This window comes from Melospiza melodia, chromosome 3 (assembly GCF_035770615.1).
Source record: "Melospiza melodia melodia isolate bMelMel2 chromosome 3, bMelMel2.pri, whole genome shotgun sequence".
NCBI lineage: Eukaryota > Metazoa > Chordata > Aves > Passeriformes > Passerellidae > Melospiza > Melospiza melodia.
This window is the reverse complement of record NC_086196.1, coordinates 131315841-131339554: the sequence shown is the minus strand read 5'-3', so window position 1 is coordinate 131339554 and position 23714 is coordinate 131315841. Positions and strand designations below refer to the sequence as shown.

Genomic DNA, 23714 nt, shown 5'->3' with positions numbered 1-23714 from the left:
ACCTACTTATTTTTTAAAAAAAATTCTAATGTAGCTGATTAAATATTTAAACCATTATAGAAGGTATGTGAACATGACATTATCTTCCTATACCCCGACCATGTTGGGAAAATTCCAGTAAGATGAGTCAGTGTGATAGCCCCTTTGGGTTGATTTTATTTTTTTTTTTTTTTATTATTCTATTGCTGCAGTGATTAGGATTTCAGGCAATGAGCTAAAACAATATATTACTAGACTGGCAGTCAATCAGATCACTATCACTTCAAACATCATTTAAGAAGATCTACATTTTTTATTATTTATATAGCTCCATAGGTCATGGTGCTACATAGAACAAATCAAAGACAGATTCCTGCCCCCTAAGAGCTTACAGTCTAGGCAAGTACAAGAACAACAGGAGAAGATAACACAGGCAGGGGACAGAGAGGGGTAGTAAATGAAAATAAAGACAATTAGATTACAGTCACATGAAAAGCCAATGTTTTTATCTTGGTGGATACAAACTGGGGAGATGAGGAGTTTGAGTAACTTTATTTTTAATTAGAACTATTTTTAAAGGAAGGCCAGAAGAAAAGGGCTTTAAAAATAAACTTCATACTGTCAGAGGTGCCTGTAGGAAGGCAGAGAGGTAAGACTGGGAGAGAACAGGACACTAGCATGTTTGAGGTTGGAGAGCAATAATCTTCTAAGTAGGAGAAGCCAACCTCAGCAACTCTTTGTTTTCCAATACATCCTTGAAATTCTGACAGAGACACAATTGCTTCTGTACACCTAGTTCTGCCTTAGATATTATATCTGTACATATTTGGGGCTGTATTGGCTAAAACCTTGATTACTGTTAAATAGAAGTTCTCACACTTCTTTCAAAGGAGTATTTCAGTTATCATATTTAGTGTTTGTTGATGTATTTGGAGACTAAGTGAAGTTGTATCTGAAGTGCTTCCCATTTTTCTAATATCCTTAACATCAGAACAATAAAACATTATTTTATAGCATAATGTTTTACATCTTAGTATGACATTACCTCTGCTCATGATCCCTTTTCCCTGAAAATATTTTTATTTTGTAGAATATTAGGGCATTTCTCCTATTGTGGCTTTGGATTTTGGCACAATATGTTTTCTTCCCTGATAAAGTACGTTTTTTAAATTCTGAAATATTAACAAGTTAGTGTAGTAGGACTAAACTGTGTTATTTTGGGGGTTGTGAACACTCTATGGATGAAATCAGGAAAGATTAATGATCAGAGTCTCGAGAAATAATAAAATGAAAGAAAAGGTTATTTCAAATCTATGCTGAATTCTTCAACAGAAAATTGAGACAGAAATTTCAGACAGAAATATTGCATATAAAATCTGCCAAATACTCCCTGTATGTGTCTGTACTTCTGTTTATATAAAAGGAGAATACCATTAAAAAGACCTGCTGATGTCTATAATTGGACAAATCCTCATTCACTGTAAAAGACCAGACATCTCTTGATTTCATCCAACCATTTCGCTCATTATTTTCACTAACAGTCCTCCACAAATTACATTTATCAACAACATAAAAGGGGTTTTATCCTTTTTTTTCTAGTTATCTATTGCTATACAACCATGCTGAGGCAACCTGAAGATATAAATAGTGTGTCTTTTGTGTCTTAAAGATGTCTATTTTCATTGAAACAGACGGGGGAAAAAAGTCCTGTTCAATTTTTACCTCGAATTGTCATCCACCAGGCAGCGCCACTTCACTGAGCTATAACTGCTTTAAAATTCTTCTCTAGAGTGACATTTAAGATCAGTCAGAGAAGCACCCACCATCCTGTCCTTCCTGAGAAATCAGCAGACTAATTAAGCTGTTTTATGAGACCAGATAAAGCAGTTATAAATGGATTCTGAATCTTCGTGGGCCAGATCCTCTTTTGATTTTTGGTGGGAAGCTTTGGTGGGAAGTTCCATCACTTTTAATGACAGTACAGAAATTTATACAGCATGAAAATTTTTTAATATTGGGGTAAGCCTTTCAGAGGCCTTTCCATACCAAGAATTTTTCTTCAGAATTGAGGATTTTTTTTTCACAGCAGTAAAAAGAAAATTAAGATTTTGAAGATTTTTAAGAAATTTAAAGAAATTGGGCTTTTTCAAGTACAAAACTATCCGTAGTTTTTTCTACTCTTTTGGGGGTCAGGTCTTATTAGTCAATTTTCTGTAACTGTCTTAATACAGAAATAATTACTAATGCACAACAGAGTAACAACATGAGTTAGTGTATGATTGTTGAAAAAAAACTCATTTTACTACTTTGAATCTGTGGAGCCATGCATTTCTAGTTTTGATCTTTAATACAAATCTCCAGTTACTTTACCTATTTTTCTCAATAAAAGAAGGCTGAAATTCTGACCAAAATCTTAATTAAGCTATACTACCTCCATGACAGAAGTTTTGTTCCTTGGGGAACTTTGACCCAATGAAATATTTGGGACATATCCTGCACTCACTGTTACTTTGGCTCACAAAAAGCTTAATGAGAATTAGTCTTGAGCATTAAGGTGAGAATGAAATCCTGCTTATGTCAACATCCTCAATGGAGAAAAGAACAGTATGTTTGAATATAATACAGCATTTTATTACATGATTTTACAAATTTTATTGTAAATCATCAATCAAATGCAATAGCCAATTTTTTCCATTCCAAGCCATCATAATTAGGAGTTTTCATTGTGTTATGACAGTTACTCTTTTCCCCTTTGTGTTTTAAAGAATTAACTTAAATATAAATTATGTACGTTTACTCATTTCCAGAAAAATTGCTTAAAGTGTTTTTATCTTCTTTATACTTCAGACAAAGATAACCTGTTCTTTGTTATCACATAAATGGGGATGAAACTCACAAATATAAGAGAATTTGCTTTCTCAGTCCCTGCTCACAATGGAAATGGCCAGCTCAATCTCTATGAAGATTTATGATAACTGAGTAGTAGACACAAACCTCCCATTCACCCCCAAATTTCATTATATAATTTTTACAGTTTGGATTATATATTTTATATTTCTGTGCCATCATCTTTACTCACCGATGACATTATTTATGATTATTTCCATGTTTTGGGGATGTATTTTATGGTCTTGGGGGTTAAAGTAAATTTTTTTTCCATGTAAAGACCATCTTAATAATCTTTTTTGGTTGGCATAACATTCCTACATAGTCCATACTATACATTTCTTGTTGAGATACAAATAAATTTACAGTAGACAGAGGTGCAAGATTCATCATCTTTAGGGCAGCATTTCAAAATGTTATGTCCAGGAACTCACCACATTCAGGACATATAATTTAGCTTTGAAGCAGCTAAGAGCCAAATCCTGCAAATATTATCACAATGTGCTGTAATGGCTTCTGTCGGAAATCCCAGCAACTCCCTTGTCACAAATTTAGTGGCAAGACTCATCAGGATAGGGCACTAAGCTGAAGCTAAGTACCAGTACTGACACAAAGTACTGCACATATGTTGCTCAAATCACGCAGCAAAACCAAACCAACTAAAATTGACATAAATTTAATGCTTTCTTTTTTTCTTTTTTTTTTTTTTAATTTTGTGCATTGGATTCAAACAGCAAACTGAGTGCATATTAACTTCTATCACAATGTGTTCAAGAGGTCTGTGTCTTTTACCATTTACACACAATTGTTCATGACAACATGTTATCAGCTCAGTGGAAACCAGGGGTGTAGCATGGTAAGCAGTGGTGGTAGTGCACCTATTTTTTTATATTATATAACTTGAAAATATGTCTCTTCTAAGATTCCTTTTTCATGATAAAAATAGTTTTCACCAAACGTTGGTGGTGCGCACGCACTACCACTCATGCTTGGCATCACACCCCTGATGGAAACACATGTTCTTATTTTGTTGATAAAAAGTATTACAAAAATTTCCATACAAAAACTATTTTCATAGAAATCTTGCATTTCCACAAATAAACCTGAACATTTTTTTTTTTTTTTGGAAAAAAAAACTGCTCAAGAATATTGTTCATTTAGTACTGTGACTGTATTGAAAAATGCAGTCCTCCTTTAAGTTCTTGACATTCACTTCTTTTAGGTGACCCATCCCTCTTCCAACATTAGCGAGAATTGCTCAGGCTCCATTGAGTTCAATTAGTAGCAGGAACAAGTGTTTCAAAACCCATTCAGGCTAAAATGCAAGCCCTCTATGTGTGAAATACACTGCTTCCCACCCCCCCTCCCTCTTTTCACAATTATAGAAAAGAAAATCAATTGCTTATATCTAAAGTTTGTAAGATACATTCCTTTGTACTAAGGAAAGTTTCATTCATCTAAAAATTGGGTCAAAATTCTGGAAATATTTTTGTTGGTTTTTTAGATCAAAGTTCCAACCCAGCTAAATTCTTTTTTTTTTCATAATTATTATTTATTTACTTAGTTCAGTGTCACAAACAGTCCAAACAAAAAAAAAAAAAAAAAAAACAAAACAAAACAGGTGAGCATCCTTATATTTATTCTTCTATTCATGGGATTCATGTTTCTTCACTTTTAACATTTCTTCAATCCAGGAAGATCATATCACCTTGTCCAGATGGTAGTTTCAGTCTACCAGCAGTTACCAACTTTTCTGTGCTGGGAAGTTCAGAAGAACATATGGTTTCTTGTTCCACTACAGTTCTGAGACATTACTTTTACTAGACTCCTTCTGTGGTTTGTGTCATCTTGGGCATTTATTCTCCCTTTTCTGGCAACTGTTGAACTTCAAAAGGAACCTGCAACTTCTCACTGAGACTGCATTTGAAACCAGCCACAAAACTCACATGGAACATTCATTCATTCAGAATGATGGAAACCCATGACAAACAGTGTAACCCTGCATAACTTGGTTGATCCATGATGCTTGTGATTCGAGTCTGGCCATTGCAACTGCTGAGATCACAGAGTCTCTAGTTCATAGACACAGCGGCATGAGGTAACTCATTTTATTTTGCACTTGTTGCATATTTCCACAGGAAACATTCTCGCAAGGTTGTTTGGAAAAAAGACGACAGTTTGTGCTTGGGGTATTTGGCTTCCCAGCTCTATGCCATGGTTTCTTTGCCTGGCAACCTTCTGTCGTTAAATGTGTGCATGTTGATAACTTCTTCTGTTTTCACAATAACAGGGGCCTGTGGCTTGTGTTTCAATCGGCGCTGACACTTCAGGGACATCCTCAGCTCCTCTACCATGGCACTACAGAAGGACCTCTACATAGGGAAACAGAGGAACAAGAAAAAGAAATAGCTGTAAGAAATTACTAACTGCAATGTCTAGAAGCAGATTCGTTATACCGGCACACACTTGTCATTCTTAGCTTTGTTCCAGTCTGAAGCTCAAAACAAATTTCTGGCCTTATTATATGCATCCCTATATATGCATATTATTATTTAATAATAATTAAAATTACTTATCAAACAGTGTAAAAATCACCTTGCCGGTACAATTGTTTTTCTGTTAGGTATTAAGTCTAGTTGCATATGTTACATAAAACTACTTCAAGCAGATTTTCTGTCAACATGTTAGCTTTATAGTACAGTATCCCATGTTACATATCTGTTAGGCATTCAGTAGAATCTTTTAGCTTACTTTATATTTCAGAATAATAATTGCATTTCTATGGAAATAAAGTGAGAGCTCTTCCACAAAACATAAAGTTTTAGTATAGGGAGTTTACCTAAATTCATCTTTAAATACTGTTAAAATCCAGATCTATTACTGAAAACTGATATTTACTCCATAATCTATAATATCTTCTGTATATAAACACTTTTACCACTACTGATTATCATTTATAGATTATGTGTTTGCAAAAAGAAACAAAACAGCAATTCAGTTTCGTTGATCTTCATGAAAAGTGTATTATTAAAAAAAGTTTATTAACATATTTATATCAAATCCTCAAAGCCCTTTTTCCAGTTTGCAGTGCAAGCAATTTGAAAAGGAAAATAAAATCTCCCTATTCCCTCTGTCTGACTGAATTCTCCACTGCTAATGGTGTGCTGAGCAATTAACCTTCTCTCAGTGTGAGAATGGGAGTATCAAATGACATATGGTAATAAGAAAAAAAGGTCTCACTTTTGGGCTTGGCATCATAATTTAACTTAAACATTTTCCAGGTAATGGAGAAATACACTAACTAAATAACCCATCCCAGAAGCTGAGATGTTAAGCCAAGCCTCTGGCAACTGCTCTCAGCCAAAGAAAATTTGAGATATGGTCTAACCCTTTGCATTTTTCTCACTTAATAACTAATCCCCAGGCCAGGGACATGATCAGGGAAAAAAGAGCAAATGAACAAATGAAAAACCGACAAACAACCTATCGAACAAGAAGTAAAAAAGTCAAAGCACCTAGAATTACTCTAACTACCTCATGACCATTTTTGATTTTGTTTCATTAGTGGTAGTCAACATATAATTGTCTCATTTAGCTTTCAAATAAAAATCCTGTTTTATTTATTTATGTTAAATCTTCATTATCATACAAACCTGTAGCTTGGAGATTAGATCCAGAAAATATTTAAACAACACACCAAACCTAGTTCACTGAGAACCTAGATTGAAGCTGTATTCATATAAGTCTGCATTCAGCTTCCAATCTCCAGGGCTGAAAGCAGTAAGACACTCAGCTCTCCCCATTAAAATTTACAGCTTTGTCATTTGGCAATAGTAGAAATTCTGTGAAGCACACTGGTGCTTGGTTTGGTTGTGGATCCTGTTAGAATTCACATTCCAGTTCTCCATGCATGGTTATCAGTCCAATAGATATGCTCTGAGAGGACCTAACAAGCCAAGATCCTTAAAAAGCGTGACAACTGCTAAAGAAGAATCTGTGGCAGATATCCTTTTCTTTGGTGCAGACAGCAATCAGCTGGAGAATTATGGCTGAACATGAGTCACATTTCAGAATGTCAATGTAATAGCATCTTCTGCCAGAGAGATTTAAGCTTGTGTCTCAGTAAAGAGCTATAACCTAGAGGCATTAGACCTGCAGGTCACTTGCAGTTGCTGCCTGCTGATCCTGTTCCACTTGGCATGGTAGCAGCTAACAGAGGCATAGGGAGAGAAAGGGAGACAGGGAAAACATGAGCTGTTCTGTAGATTAGGGATGAGAGCACACAGCAGCAGAGGAAGGGCTTCAGTAGTAGTTCCTGTTTCTCTGAAAACTTCAATGGTATTACATAAAATTCCATTTTGAGCATGTGCAAATATGAGTTGTCTTAATTAGGAATTAGAGCTGAGCATGAATCCAACAAAGCCCGAACAAATGCCCTCTTCCCTAATACTTTGCATGAATAAGGAAATGGGCAGGCAGGAATTGAAGGAAACTATAATCTTACTCTGGGTGTGACACACTTCCTTTGAAGCACTTCTTTCTCCCGCTGTTTGAAATAAAGCAATAATGCCTACTCAACTCACAGCAGAAATTATTTTACCACCTACAACTAAGAAAAGTTTAAGTTGTGAATCCAAATGAGAAGGCGGCATATTTCTCTGGTTCACAGTCAAGTACATTTCCTTCAGAGCCAAAAGTTTGGCATTTCTGGCTGAAGTGAGCTCTGCAATGTGCGCTGGGTTGACATACAAGACAGCTTTCTTTGTGTGAATGAGGTGGCTAAAATTCCTGATTGAATGGTTTGAATGTAATATGTCAGATCTTAATGCATAAGATATCTTTGCTGACCATTGTGTAGAAAGCAGACAACTATCCCTCCTTATCCTGCTATGCTTTAAAAGAAAATATTCAGTTCTCTTAGATTTTCCCTTTCATCTAATAAAGTGCTGTTGCTTAACATCAAAACTGCTATTATGATTCTGAAATTGAAATTAACCCTGAAATATTTTAAAAGGGCAAGATTTAATTTAGTATTCCCTAATGGCTTACAGGCTAAATTGCTAAGGCTTGAAGATCTTGGCATTTTCACTGTGTGAGGAACCTAGCATATAACTCAGGAATTTCATAGGGATACATTAAGAAGTAAATGGTGCAACTCAGCACTACACCACTTGTAGCCATCATATGGCTCTCACCTCTGGAATTAAAGACCTAGCTAAAACATTCTGAGGAACAAAATCCTTCTAAATTTTAAAATTATGCATTAGCTCTTAAAACTTTCAAGATTGTGTTCTTTGTCTTTTTTTTTTTGCCAAGGTGTCTAAGAAGAGTACCAAATTAGAACAGATCCTTTTCAAGGGGAATCAATCCACCAAAACCTTTGCAAAATCTGAAAAGGGTATAAATTTTTAGGTAATACCAGTAGGAAATGGACAACCAACATCCAAGAGGTGAGAAGATACATGGCAAAATTCTGAAATACCCTGAAAATAATATCTCAAGAAACTTGACAACACATTTTATCTGAGAATTTTACCTGGATGTTAAAACTTATTAAAAGGGAAATGTTTTAATGACTGACAGTCTTAATAAAACAGGTGCCATAACTTTGAGAATTATTTTATATATTCTTCCATTCTATGTTTTCAACTTATTTTTTATAAATTTTTTATTTTATCTTGTATGTGCATACGGGAAAAAAAATATTGTTTCTGATTAAGAGTATTGCTACATAACTTCTGTTTGTTTGTTTGCTTGTTTCAAATTTCACTCACTGAAATAGTATATATTTTAAAAATATCATTTCAAGGCTATGTAAGAGTTCATGATCCAGATCTTTTTTCTTCTTTGGGTTCTATCTGAGAAATATAAGGAAGAGTTTTCACACATATCAAAAAAGTAATATTCAATAAATTTTAGAAAGGATTTATGGTTTACTTTTTTTACATTGAAATTAATTTTTTTTGCTCTAATTTCTATTCCAATCTCTGTAGTCTCCTTTTTTTATACTGTTAAACTTTGTGTTCTTTCAGTGTGAGGATACAGGTATTTTTTGAATAATAAGACATGAAAACAAGAAGCACCTCAAGAGTATTTTTTTTGTGACAGATAGAAGATATTTTCATATATGATTTTACAAAAGAAAATCCAGTGTCTTGATCCTTGCTGTTCAACTGCTAAGGGAAAACAACATAATGTTTACAGAAGTGAAAGGCTACATTTCAAAACTGTTGTCCATCATGGAATTGAGCACTTTAGTATAGATTACAAGACTCTCCATTTAATTCAAAGAAAATAACCTCTTGCTCCCAACTTACCTTCCACACTGCAGGCATGTTACAAGAACATCAGTTTTTATCGATTTTTCACTAACCCTTACAAAATCTTAAGTTGTTTTCTTAAATGCTGCCAGAAAGTAAATGCAGCCTCCAAGTCATCTTAGATATAATCAAATGCTAGAAGAATTTAAGGACAGCATACAGCTCTCTAAACCATAGTGCACATAAGTGCATCTGTTTTGTTGCAGCATATCATGATAAAATATTACAAAAGAAGTGTACAGAAGATCATTTTAATCAGAACTGTAGTTCTTACCCTTCGAACACAAAACAATTCTGAAAAAAGTTCATCTCCTTAAAATGAATAAAGAAGTAACTGACACCTCTGACATTCTTTGCCACAGCTGACATCTCACAAGTCATGGAGAATCAAGATGAGAATTTTGTAAAATGTTACCACTGCTTACAAGCTGATTAGACAGCTTATGCATGGCTTTACTGCATGAGAAAAAATAAATGTGGTTTTGCACGTGTATTAATATAAAAGGTAGATAACACACTGCTTTCATTATTTTCCTTTATGGGAATTTAGAAAGGTATTTAGAAATCATAATAGCATTTGTTAGATGCATAATTATGAGACTATTACTATAAATTTTTCTTTCAACAGCCTAAAAAGAGCAACGGGAAGAGAGAACGGCCTGCCTACACCACTCTAAACATTCTGATTTAAGTGATTATTATTCAGCGTGTTTTAAATTTTAAAAAGTTTCCAATTACCAGTTTATATTTTTCCCTTCTTTTAGGCACAAAATATAAAGATGTCAGCATTCAATGGAAGGATCTAAGGTTTACTGAGAAGTTATTTACTTCCAGTCTTGTCTGTCAGACATTATTTGAAGATTTGTTTAATTATCTTAAAGCAGTAACAGCATTAATCCTGTATTGTCTTGTTATGGGTTGTTGTTCTAGCATCCAGGAGGACACAGCAATCAAACTGCTTTTTATCTTGAAGTTAGCTGAGAATGAATGCACAGTCCTACCCTGACTCTCCTTCCTAATCGCTTTCTGATTCCTATGCCACTCCTTCAGGGATTTTAAATATGTGTGTGGAAAATCTGTCAAACCCTCTAGGCAGAAAAATAAATTCTATCAAAATGTTGGCTTAGGATCACAAAGAGATGAACAATTAAAGAGAAAATAACCACAGAAAAAGTGAAATAATATATCACAGTAGTTGGAGTACAAGCATTTCACAGTTGAAGTGTACTTGTTATGATCAGATTTTTAGGTTGTTTAGTTATATACCTATTCTTAAGCATGACTGTAGATCAAAGGTTGCACATGGGCATACTATACATATATATTTATGCTCAATACAGTAACATTAAAAATATTTTGCCACCGATTTTTCTGATGCAGTACACCTTAAATCCATAGCAATTATAATGCACAAGTGCACTCCAGACTAAATTCACAGCAATTACCTGAACATATCACCAGCATATTCTCAGTTTTAGATTAAGCAATTATTTGGAGTTTTGGTGGGAATGGAACAAGCAACCATTTTAGGAAGTTATTTTCAGACCAAAATATATTATAGACCAAAATACATGTCCCTTGTATGAAACAGAAATTTCACTGCCAACTCAAATGAAGGCAATAATATCAAGCAAAGTGAAAATTTTAATTCCACAGATAAAGCTTTGTTTTCACCACAGTATCTACAAAACGACCACCAGTAGAGTAGTTCCAGTCAGCTTGATGAAGCATGAGGTGCTTTACCCTGTAAGAGAATGCTGGTTGTTTCAAGGACTTTAGTAGCTATTTGACAGAGAGGATCAAAAAAGTCTAATGGGACTGACCCTTCCTATAACAAAGCAACACTGAAACAATTTTCTGCAGGCTGAAAATTTTTTCCTTGCTGAGTTTTAGAGTTATGAGATGAACTCAGATGACATACAGGACCTCACTGCAGGCCACTTCTGGTGCTTATTGCAAGTGTCTCCCTGTGGGACAATAAAATTCCAGCTTGCCTTAAATAAATTATCAACTGGTGTCACAAAAAAAAAAACAATATAAAGCAAACAAACAAACAAAAAAAAACACCCACAAAAGAACAATTCTGCCACTCAAATTCTAAAATTTATTTCCTAGCAGAACAAAATGCTCTCTGGCGGGTAACAGAGACTTCCAGGAAAGAAACACTTGAGTTCATTTAAAGTCTTCTGAAACTATTTTCCTTGTTTCCAACCTGACAGCTACCCTTCTTCCTGTGGTTGATGGGGAGCTTCTATTAGTGCAGAAAGCTTTTTTCAAAGTGTTTTTGTTTGGCTCTGCCAGCAGCCTTTCTGGCCATCACACTGACCATGATGTTTTTCTGACTCACCTGTGGACCTAGGCTGGGGCAGAAGGGATTGCACTTGTGTGGTTCCACTCTTTCCTCTCAGAGATATCCCAGAGGATGTCATAGGGCAATTGCTCATCAGCCCCGAGGGCTCTCTCTCATGCAGGATTCCACAAGGTTTCATCCTGTCATCTCTCCTTTCAACATGTATATGAGGCCACTGAGGAGATAATGAAATAATTTGGGCTGTGGTGTCATCGACACGCAGATGAAACACAGTCCTACTCTATTGTCAGACCAGGACTGTGCAGTCATTTTGAGCTTCCAGTGCCTGGCTGAAATAGGGGGGTGGTGGCAATTTAATCCCAGGGAGACAGGGGTTGTGCTGGACAGGCAAAGGCAAGCACTCAGAAGGTATCTTCTATCCTCATTTTTCACTTCAGCCTCTTCAGGAAAAGGCTGACTGTCTCACATGTTTTAGGTTTAGGTCTGTGTTTTCAAACTCAGAGTGGCTTTAAGTGCTATTTGTCATTAGTGTTTCAGTCAGAGGCAATCATTTCCACTGATGTAAACCTTGTGACACCAGCCCAGATCTTCTTCCAGAACATGATACTGCTGTCTCATGTCCCTGGACAATGGCTGCACAAGACTGGCAGGTGCTCAACAAGGACTGAGATCAATTAATAGTACTTCAGCCATGTAGCTGTCACTGAGAAAATAAATAACAGAATATATGGCATTGCCTAACTGGTTTAGAACAATAACCATTCCAAAGTCAATGGGTGTGTATTTTGCAAACACACCTGTGCAGATATTTTTCTGCCTTTCAGCAGAGGTGATCCTGGTTGCACTGAGTCAATCCACGGAGATCTGAAATTCTCAGTCACAGGCTGTGAAGAGTCATTCACCTGTTGAATCATCTTTGATCCTACATCCAAATTCATTCTTTTTGTCAAAGGCATGTCAGGTTTATGGATCACCAAGCATGGTGAAAGGAAGTGATGATGATATGTAATTAATGCTGTGCAGTACCAATCTGTCTGGATTAAAATGCTTTGTATGACATGATTTGAAAATAATTTTGCAGAGATATTTTAGAAAATAAATATAACCTTTCTTACGTGAATTCTAAACAGCTTTTTTTTTTTTTCAAAATTTGCTCAGATTAAGTCCTCAGTACTTTATTCACTGTAAAAATTTATACTAGTTTTATAGTTCAGTGTGACAGTATGAACCCAATGAGAAATCTGGCATGGCCTCAAATCATATTGAACAGAGAGAGACTGTTAATATTAATTTAATGCCAAGGTTTTCTACTGTTTTGGAAACTGTTACAGCCATATTGCAGTACATAATATCAAAAGTTTTAGCTCCCATTTCTCTGCAATTATATGTCAAGGATATTTTCTTAATCTAAAAGGTGGTAGGAAACGCTTCATGTTATTTTGCTGACCTATACAAAAGTCAAAGTAAATAAATCAGCTGAACTAAACTGTATTTGCTACTACATTTAATTATAGCATAGCTCATCAATTAAAAATCAGAATTTTAATGTTTTATATTAAAATATTATACACTACAGTAATATTTAGAGGAAGACAGTGAAAAATTATTAGAAAGATACAAATGCTTTAAGATCTGACATTTTTTCTACTAAAATGAAAAAATATTTTTATCAGAGGAGAAAATAATCATATAATGTGTTTCTACTGATAAGTGACAGTGAACCATATTTGCTATAAAGAACACAACATTTAGATGTTTCCAAATTTTTTTGTCCAACTTCAAATTCTTGTCAAATTTTAAATATTCCATAACTCAGATAACCTTTGACTGAATGAATATGAAACTATAGTGAACTTCCTGAGCTTGTGCACTTAAGTATTTATGAACTTTACATACACTCCTGTATTTTCAGTTGTTTTTTGAAAGACAAAAATTAAGACATTAAAAATACCTCAGAAAAAAAGATCCATTACCAAACAGTTACTGGTTGAGCTGCAATCAAAAATCAAAATAGAATTCTTGGTTTTAGTATTTTATTGTTTGCAAATTACTTTAAAATGCCACAGTTGGTTACTTGTTTTTTCCATTTTTTTCTTCTTCTTTTTTTCTTCTGGTAGGATATTTGGAGATGTAGATTGGATTTTGGTTTTGGGGAGGTTTTTTTTGATTTGTTGGGTTTTGTAATAATTCCTCCCTTTAGAAAACATTCTCTAATATATACTTACATGGTTGCCAAGAGGGTATTTAATTAAAATTAATACCTGAAATTCACATAATCTCTGCACCTACACACACACAGATCAACCATACAAGTTTGTAGATACTCACACAGTGCTCAGGGGACTACAGGATGATAGAAGTTCCTAATTTTCCAACAGCATATCTGCAGAATGCAGTGTGCTTATGTTGGAAAAACACTTTCTTCCATGACCCGTCCCAGCTGCTGCTTTTTGCAGCCAAAAGTACAATTTCTGAGGTTGCTCCATTAAAAAATGTGACACAAAAATACAGAACTACATCACTGACTGTAGGTCATGTAAAAGCTACTTGGGATACAAATCCCAAAGCTTTTACTTCAATTTACCAAGAATGTCCACATCCTTTTGTTTCTTGTAGCCTGAGGAACAAGCTTTTCAACTTTAAAATCTTTTGAACGTGTCTCCCCCTGGAAAAAAATCACTAGGCTGAGATTTACTTTGGTATTGTTCCAAAACTATTATAAATTACTGTCCCAAATTCAAAAGCTTTTGATATTAAACTATCAGGAATATTTTTGAACTCCAGCAAAACTGACATAACTGCATTTTTTTGAGAAAGTAAAGTACTTTAGTCACAACTAATTTAGTAAAATTTGGAAAAATAACCCAAACCACCACATCATAAAATATTATGGTAAAATAAGAAGGATCCTAAAACCTTTTCAGTTTTTCATATAAAACAATTGAAATTTGATTTTGCATTTTTGGTTAGATAACAATTTTAACAAAGATTAAAATACTGACTTTCTATGCATCCTGCTGACAAAGAAGCATCAAAATATTTCAGGAATTATTAAATTATTTCTGTAAGTCCTTAACACATAGGAAAAGCTATATATTTGCCCTTGGCTGACATGAATTCTAAAAAGCAGGATTGTAAGACATAATGAATGAAACTTATCCTAGTACAAATAGATCGTAAAGGGACTTTGGAAGATAAACTCTTGTTAGCATTTACACTGACTCCATGTAAACAAAATGAGAAAAGTTAAATCATATTTGAGAGAAGCAAAATCAGGATGATGTGTAACTGTATATGGTCAGCAGCTGTTTCAACCTATCAACTCTTGGCCCCTCCTTGCCTCTTGAGAAGGGTGTGGAACCACTACATCAATAAAACCAGGTTTGCAGATAATTTCTCCAGTCATTGTCACCTTCTCCAAAGAAACCCTCACAAGAACAGGCACAAGGACAACAATTTACAACGGTGACAACAATCAATGGTCTATACATCCGTGGCACTGCCTTCGTCAATGCTGTGAATTTCATTCTAATGTTCTCAGCAGTGCACATGTAGTTTCTATCACACAACTGACTCTTACAGTAGTATCTAATCACTGTGTAAGGGTGGTATGAAAATGCAAATAATCTCAGAGCATACTTAGAAAAAACCCTGAACACACAAAATCAAAGGAAAGGTCAATAAATTCTCAAACTGAGAATCATCAAGATATTGTGCTAAATATTAATGGTTTTCAAGGTCAATGTTTTCACTGGCATTTCCGATAATAATATGAGCTATACAAAACTAAATGTGTGAAATGGACATAATCCCAAAATGCATTGATGCACATCAATTAAAAAAAAAGAGGAAAGACATCATAATTGTTTTAAATGGCTTCTGTTTCTAACCTTGCTTACTCACTGCCCTCTGAGTGCCTGTTAAAATAAGGGAGCAGGTCATTCAGCAGCAAAAGCAATTATAAAATGCAAATGACTGAGCATTTATTGTCAAGATTGGCTAGATAAAAAAGGTCTGATAATAACATGTTCCCAAGTAGATGACATAATTAGATGTTTGTATCATAAACAATGGGAAATAATACAAGCCTTTAGCATTTTCAGAAAGGCTGCAATTAAACAATAGGTAAGCATTGCAACACAAATTTTATTAAAAAGTGACAATTAAATTTCCCTCTCAGAAATTAAAAGGCACCATCTTGTGGTTGCTCTGCAAGAATGCAGTCAGGTCAACCTCTGACCTACCATCTCCTCCTCCCCTTTCCCACAGCACTAACTGGAATATCAACATTCTGCCATGGAAAAGAATATGTGCTCTGCAATTCCCAGCATTTCTCTGAAGGAAACAGCGAGACTATGTACGAGGCAAGACTAGAAGAGTTATCCAGTCCAAAACACACACCAGGTTATGGCATTATTAAAACACGTGTGTGAGGTAGAAAATTCAGAATTACTAGCAACCATAGCAAAACCACATTTAATTTCTAATAAGATCAAATTGTACCATAACCTAAAGACACTGCAGCTCATCAAACCTGCATGAATTTTTAAGCCAGTTAGGATCAGAAAATCTTGCTCCTGCTCTCCTTACATTATAAAAACATGTTTTGGACATTTTGCAGAAAGTGTTTTAAATTATTGTATTCAATTCATTTCAAGCAAGCGTCATCCAGATAAATTTGTGCCATCTCCAAAGACATAGTTAATCTCATATACAGGTCACAGCTCAGCATTCAGAATTTCTTGTTCCATGGAATCTGTAGTTGTAAGTAAAACAGTTCTGTATGTAACACGTGTATATTCCTAGCTACTGATCCCTGCTTTGGGCCCAGTTCTGCCAAGAGCTCAGTCATTGTGTCTTCTGAAATAAATTATCCACACTGATCTTTCTCAACTCAATTGTGCAGCTGAGCAGTGTATCATTTAACAGGGAAAGTTCAATAACATTTTTCTTCCCTGTAAATGTATGTGAAATATAAATAAGTATTAATGTACTTATTGTTTTTATTGCTTTTATAATAAATTATAAATAAATAACTATTTCAGAGAGGTTAATTTAATCAATGTTTATGTTATTTTTGATTGTGTAACTCCAGATATAGTTTGTTGGCTGTATACTTACTGTTTCAGTACATGTTGAGACTGAATCTAGTACTTTTTACTATAAGAAGTGTATGACCTCATCTCTTAACAAATAGTTAAGGTGTGTGTCTCAATTCATATTATGTGAACTTTTTAACATTCAAAATTAGTAAAATTTACATCTGTGATTTTTACACAAGCATACCTAGTTCCATCTTGCTGAAGGCTCAATGAGTTTTGAATGGCTAGAAATGACAGCAAAATTTAATCCATATAAAGCTGTTTTCACATTCATAATGACTGGATTTTCTAGAAAATAGTAATTTAGGATACTTATTTTTCAAGCAAGCTAGCTTTAGAAGGTGCCAGTGACTGGCAGTATAACTGTGATAACATCCAGTCTTATCTTTGCTTTTGATAGGTGTCAATAAGAGAGGAATTTCCCTCTGTCTGGAAAGTGTTAAGGTGGCATAAAATCATCTGTTTCACAGAAAATCTCAGGAGTGTCATACGTTTCTTTCTGACTTTTAAACACATCAGGGGCATGGATGTTTTGAGCCATCTTTTCTTACAAGATGCAACATTTTTTATTTTAGTGAATAACACCATTTTATCTGCTGTTTTTCTGAGCTTGATTCCTTTCAAGATTTCGGTCCTCCAAACACGTTCACACCAGACAATGTCTTGTTTATGTGCAAGCTCCAAGAGCAGGATGATATAAAAAATTCTAAAACTCCATATCTATATTATACAATTTCAATCTCTGTTGCCTCCCTGCTGGAAGTACAAATGAGTATTTGGTACACATTAAAAAGCAAACACTCATGCCTACTTATATCTCAGGACACTCCATATACTCAGCAGCTGAAGTTATCTGATTCATTTTGTTTCTTTGGTTCTTAATATGACCTTTGATCTTCCCAAATACTGACAAACACTATGCCAGAATGATGCTCTGATTCCTAAAGGATGAAACCACAAATGTTACCAAACTGGTGGTAACAGGTGCTTCCTCTATCCCACAGGGTTTCCAAGGCAGCACTATTTGCATTGTTCACTCATCTCAGCAGGACTTGTAGAGACTGACAGGATTCCTCATCTCGCCCTAGGCTGCTGTTGCTCTCTCTCCTAGGCAAAGGGGATCTGCTATACCTGGAGAGGTTGAAAGAAGATGTTTTCTGAAAGTCTTTGGGTGCTGCAAGAAGAGTGAGGGTGAAAGTTTTTGGGTGAGGGGGTGCTGGGGTAGGCCATGTGTAGGGATGCAAGCATCATCTTCCCCTTAAGTTCATTCCATAAATAAAACTGCAGTGAACTTTCAATGGTTGCTGATATCAGGGTATCTGGGAGCAGCAGGGAGGAGGTGGAAGATAAGTGATTGGAGTCAAGGAGGAAAGAAAGGAGAGAAGCCTGACTCAGCTCAACTCAGCTGCTTCAGATTTATTCCTAACTTTTAAAAGTATCTAAATACTTGATTATTAAACATTTCTGGTACAACTGCTTTTGAAAGGTCACATTCCTCCAGTCATTGCTATCTCTATCCAACACTAATGAGCAAACAAGAGAGAAAAAAAAACCACAAAAGAAAAATTTTTAAAAAATCAAATAAAAGAAACATAAACGAACTCTTTCCCCTCCCCTCACCCCACAAAAATTAAAGAACTTAAAGGAAACGAGTCCTTAATTAGAAAGTTTCTGTTTGCTTCCCCTCATGCTCAACTTTCAACATGCTGCTACTTCACATATGTATTTACACCCTGTAAAATACTGAACTCACGTAACAAAATTATTATAAAAGCAGTCCTATTTTTCTAATTGAGTGTGTGCTAAAAGTCCAGAAAAACTAAACCAAATTTTACTGATGTTCATATAAGATCCAAATCCATTTTAGGAATGGATAAAAATTATTGATATTTACATGGGTTTCTTAAATAACCAGTATTATTTTTCCTTACAAATTCATTTCAGAAACATAACATTCCAATAGTATGTTAACAGAAGGAATTAGCCTGCAGTATTGTAAAGAAGAGGACTGAAAGGGTCCTTCAACAATTAATGAATGTACCCATGTTCAAACAGTGTTTAGGACCTTGAAACCTCACACTGCCTTAGTGTGTGTTAGAAAAAAATTCTTAACAATATATTTATAACAGGAAACTTGAGTACCAAAAAGTTGCCTCAAAAGAAGCAAAAGCAAATAGTAAATTTTCTGAGTAATGACTCAAGTTACAAAAGTTCACTAGCATCATCTGGAAAAATACCAATATAAATATATATTTAGGATTTACTACTGATTGTATTAAATTACATTTCTAAACATAAATTTAAAAATTGTCATAGGTCACAATCTCCTCAAAAGTAAAAATCAAAAGACCTAGCAAAATCCAACAGTTTCTCTCAATGTCTAAAATTCAGATTTTGCCATAGCAATAAATTAAACTGTTTTATTTTAGGTTTAGACATGGGCACATACATATAGAAAGATTTATTTAATTATTATGCAAAAAATGATAATTTCAGCTACAAATTTTTCAATATGTTATTAGTCTTAGCACATTTACAGTATTCTGGTTGTATAAATTGCAAGTACACAACAAGTTAACAATAGGATTTTCAATATTGTGTCAGTTTGAAATTACAGGACAACATATCAGTAGTAAACCCACCAAAAAAAGAATCGTGTTGATGTATTCTTTTCCAGATGTTACCAGGACAACTTTGCAAGTATAAACTCCTATAAAGAACATTTCTATAGAGACATTTTTAGACTTTGACTTTTAGCTACAAAGAGTTTGTCTTTTGAAAATCAGAATTATCTGTAGGAGATTAATTTGTTTCCCATTACAGTTTCAGATTTCTTCTTCATCCATAAAATTAACTGCAGTGAACTTCCAGGAGTAAAAAGCTGTCTTTTTTCAGGCTTGAATAAGAGGAGAAATAGTCACTTGTCCTGAAATCTGGCTACAATTAAACACATTGAAGAAAAATTAAAAGCTGTAAATGTAAAACTTTGGAGATTTTGCTGTCATCCTTTGTTATACAAGTACTTTACTATAAGAATAAACAATAACTATGCATCACCTACATTTCACTAAACATCACAAAATGTTCAAATTATTATTTAAATAGACGATAATATAAAATAAACAGGTAATGACAATATTTACCTTTTCCAACTGGGCATTTTTTTTTGATTTATACAAAAACTCCCCAACTGCCACAAAGACAGAAAGCACCAATCCTGCTGCCAGCACGATGAAGATTCCTCCAATATTTTGAACTCCCAAAGCACTGGCCTCTTTACTTTCCTCTTCTGGGCAACCATTGCCTCTCCACCATTTCTCTTTCATCATGTGGAGCTTGCCTTCTTCCTGCAGCTGAAGAATTGCTATAGTGATCTTGTCTCTATATGGAGAACCTGAAGAGAACACAGGGAAGAAATATCACATGGAATATATTACATGAAATGTTTGTTATTCCAAATAAGAATAAATAATAACTCACGAAAACTATATCTTAACAGCCATAATATTAGTAAAAAAAGGCATTTGCTTCTCGAGACAATCACACTGGTCACATAAATACAAACCTTCTTGCTCACACAAATATATATCCAGAAAACTTGATCCAGCTGGTGTTTCCAGTAAACCATGCCACTTGATGCAACAATTCCTATCACATTTACTCCCATGTTCTCAAATTTCATCATGCCCAAATATTATACTCAGTCAAAGAGTATTCCTCTTTCTATTTTTTCACTTTTTTCCCAGTAAGTTTTTAAATGGGCTTCATTAGATTTAGTTAATATATGTAAATCTACAGGCTGGTGCTTCATAGCTCGCTATCATAAAGCTAATAGAAGTTCTGATATTTAATGAATACTTCATCCTGTCATTTTATTAAATGAGGGAGAAATAATTTATGCTTCAGGACCAACCCACAAAAGTCTACATTTGATAGATTTTCAGGCACTTGAAACACCTTTCAGCATACACTTACTTATTAACAGTACCAGGTAGCAAGAATTGAGAAGGATAATATTCAGTGTGTTTGGATATCAGGGATGTATAGTCTCATATTTTGATGTATTTCTTTCTCATAATTCATTATTTTAAAATTACATGATAATTTTGTAGATTTTGAACATTTCAATATTTCAAGGGGTAGTTCAAAGGCTGGTGTCATATCTTTGTATGTAACCTGTTCTCTTTTTCTTTACATTGTGCATAGGGGCTTCTCAATGGGTATTTTAAAATGTGCATTGATAATTGAATAATGGCAATTAAGAAGGCTTTTATTTTCTGCATGTTAGAGAGTAAATCATGTCAGTTAGAAGAGCTTTCTCTGTTAAGACTTGTGCAGTGTTTAAGTAGAGAACAAAGCCATCATTTTTCTTGTCCTTTGAAGACAGGAACAAAAGACTCTTCATTAAAGTGGTTAAGAAATCTCAGGAAAGGAAGAAAAAGAGTAGATGAAAAGGCATGGTATCCCCTCTTTCTGTTCATATCAATGCAATTTTATAATGCATCCCTCCTCTTTTTCTCTCTATCATAATAATGCTACTTACTGGCTATAGACTTTAGGGTTTCTTTCAGCTGAGTAATAAAATGCATATTCATTAACGTTTTACCTTTGAAAAAAATCCTCTGCATCTGCTAGAGAGATGCTGCCTGTTTAACTATTTAATGCACTGTGATCAGCTTTGAGGAACTGAAGAAATGCATGGATAAGATGCTTTATAGTCTTAAAACTGTTGAAAAATATGTATACTTTTTAAAAAATTTAACTTATTCTATATTTCTTCAATTTTTTTTGCATATTTAGAACTTATCATGAGAATAAAGCTTATAACAAAGAGCTGCTGTGCAAGTATAGAACATAGAAAGAACTGCTAGTAACAAAATGCAAAATCACCTTTTCCTTTATTCAAGAATAAAAGGTGTGAAAAGCCAATCTCAAAGTATTTAAATTGCAAGGACTTGTGCATTTATCATCTATGCTTAGAAAAGGATGATGTTTTGTGCTAGGAGGTAAACTGTGTTTGCACTGGACTATACAGGAAGCATAGAGAAAGGAAAACAAACTCTCTTCTACTCCCTTGCGCATTCAGGGGCCTGAGTCACATCATTTCAGACCATCCTGATTATGCTGGAGGTCTCAAACCCTACTCTTGACATCTTGCTTCAGTCAGATGGAAGAAGGAAGTGATTAGTCCACAAGAGCCTGGGGAAGTGTAAGTGCATTCTGTAATCTTTTGGGGATATTTTCAACATTACACTGCATATAAATATTTAACAACAACAACTTAAATAACATTAGATTCAGAGAAATAGTCTTGGACTCAGTTTAAGCTGTCTTCTGATCTGACAGGCTGCTTTCTAATTAAACTGATTTGCATTTTGTTTCCACACTCTCTGTTGGTCTAAATATAGTGAGTACCATCTATTCTTCATGTATTATTTATATTTTCTGGGGATCAGATTTTTACACTTACAATTCTAGTCTATTTGAAGAAGTTAAAAAATTAATTAACTGAGGAATTCACAGACAGAAACAATAAAGCATGGGCTAATACAGTCTACAATTAGTTAAGTTTATGAAGGTTGCATTGGAAATACACAGATAACAGTGATTCAGTACAATAGTAATTGTAATACTATTTGTGGTTTGCAAAATTTTGCACAAATAATTCTGGAATGGATTACAGGGCCTTTCTACTGCAATGTTTATATTTGTTATACCTTATTATCCTGTCTAAGAAGTGATCCTGTCACAAGTCAGGATCGATGTGGGATGACAAGCATTATATATTGCTGCTGATAAATCAAGCATTTAAAAATGTATACCCATGAAAAAGCTAGCATTGAATGCTGTAGTTCTATTCTAATTCTGAAGGACGTAGAATGTTCTAAATTCATAGGTTTTCGTTTTGTAGCAAATATTAAGTACACCTAATGATCTGATACTTTGAGAAAAGGAATTTTTAATTCTTTTTATACTGACTCAAGTAGCCCTTAAGAGAACAAAGGAAGCATATGAACAATATTATTTCCTCTGACCAGATTTTCTCCTAGCTTTTTTTCCCTTACAAAGAGGACTGTAAGTCCCAGCAATGGAAAATCCACCCAAAAGCACCCGAAGTGGCTAAAAGTACCACAGACTGATCTGTGGATGACATTGGTATCATAAAAAAGAAAGAAGCAATAAATAGAGAATGTGCTCAAGGCACCCAGATTACACTCTGGATGTAACAGCTGCTTTTCCTGCAGAAATGAAGAATGTTAGCAAGTAAATGCAAAAGATTTCTGACATTTTCAGGTAATTTTCTCTATCACTTTCATCACATGACTGAAAGATGACTCAAGCCCTACCATGAGGTGTTGCAAGAAGCACATGTCCTGCTTTTTACATTTTTAAATCTAAAGTGTTTGATATAATTTTATTTAAATTCTCATTGAAGAGAATTTAGTGTTCAAAACAAAAACAAAAAGCCATAAAAGCAAAATAGAAACTCTAATACTCACAGTCATTGTATATGAATGAATTTTCAAAATACCTACAGTATTGAATATGAATAAGAATGAAGTAATAAAGCATAAGGAAAAAAAAAAGAAATAAAAGAAAGAGAAGGAAATAGGAACATGAGGAAATAGAAACTTCACATCTCAACCTTTAATACAAAGAAAAAGCAGCTGAAAAAAACCCCAATCTTACAAGCCTGTGCATGGGGGGAAGACAGGGAGGGAAAAGAGAGTGATTTTTAAAATGCTCTTCCAAAATCAGGGGAAAAAGTCAGTGTATAATCTTCCACTGAGTGAAGAGAAAGGCAAAAGACCAGTATGGAAATATTTGACTTTTTCTCTCCTCTCTTTTGTTGGTTTCTACCTCTTTTGTTTCCCTATCAACTGATTATTTATTACCATGAAAAACTGGGGCTGGAGGATCTACAGAATATAATCTATAAACGATCTACTGATCCTTCTCTGGCTCCTGTTTGCAGGAATGAGAATTTCTGCCAGAATAATTTTAAGCCCTTCTGTTATAGATTATAGGGGCGTTTCTTCCTTCCTACACAAGTTCAACAACCTCAATAGGGGAAGCAATAATTTCTAATTGCAGTTACCTGCTTACAAAAGTTTA

The 23714-nt window shown here is 34.5% G+C and overlaps 1 protein-coding gene across 3 annotated transcripts in view; it reads right to left on the bottom strand.

Annotated features, from left to right (window-relative positions):
* Positions 1-272: 272 nt before the first annotated feature.
* The window catches only part of GRIK2 (glutamate ionotropic receptor kainate type subunit 2), a 359554-nt gene continuing 336112 nt past the window's right edge, over positions 273-23714 (bottom strand). For 2 of the 3 annotated variants that reach the window (XM_063153074.1, XM_063153076.1), the window contains 3 exons: positions 19742-19992; positions 11533-11710; positions 5072-5237 (listed from right to left, as the gene is read on the bottom strand). In XM_063153074.1, coding sequence (XP_063009144.1) covers positions 5224-5237; positions 11533-11710; positions 19742-19992 — 443 coding nt within the window. In that variant the 3' untranslated portion in view covers positions 5072-5223. Of the gene's footprint in view, positions 5238-11532; positions 11711-19741; positions 19993-23714 lie in introns of all 3 variants that reach the window. The other variant, XM_063153075.1, reaches the window with a different exon arrangement.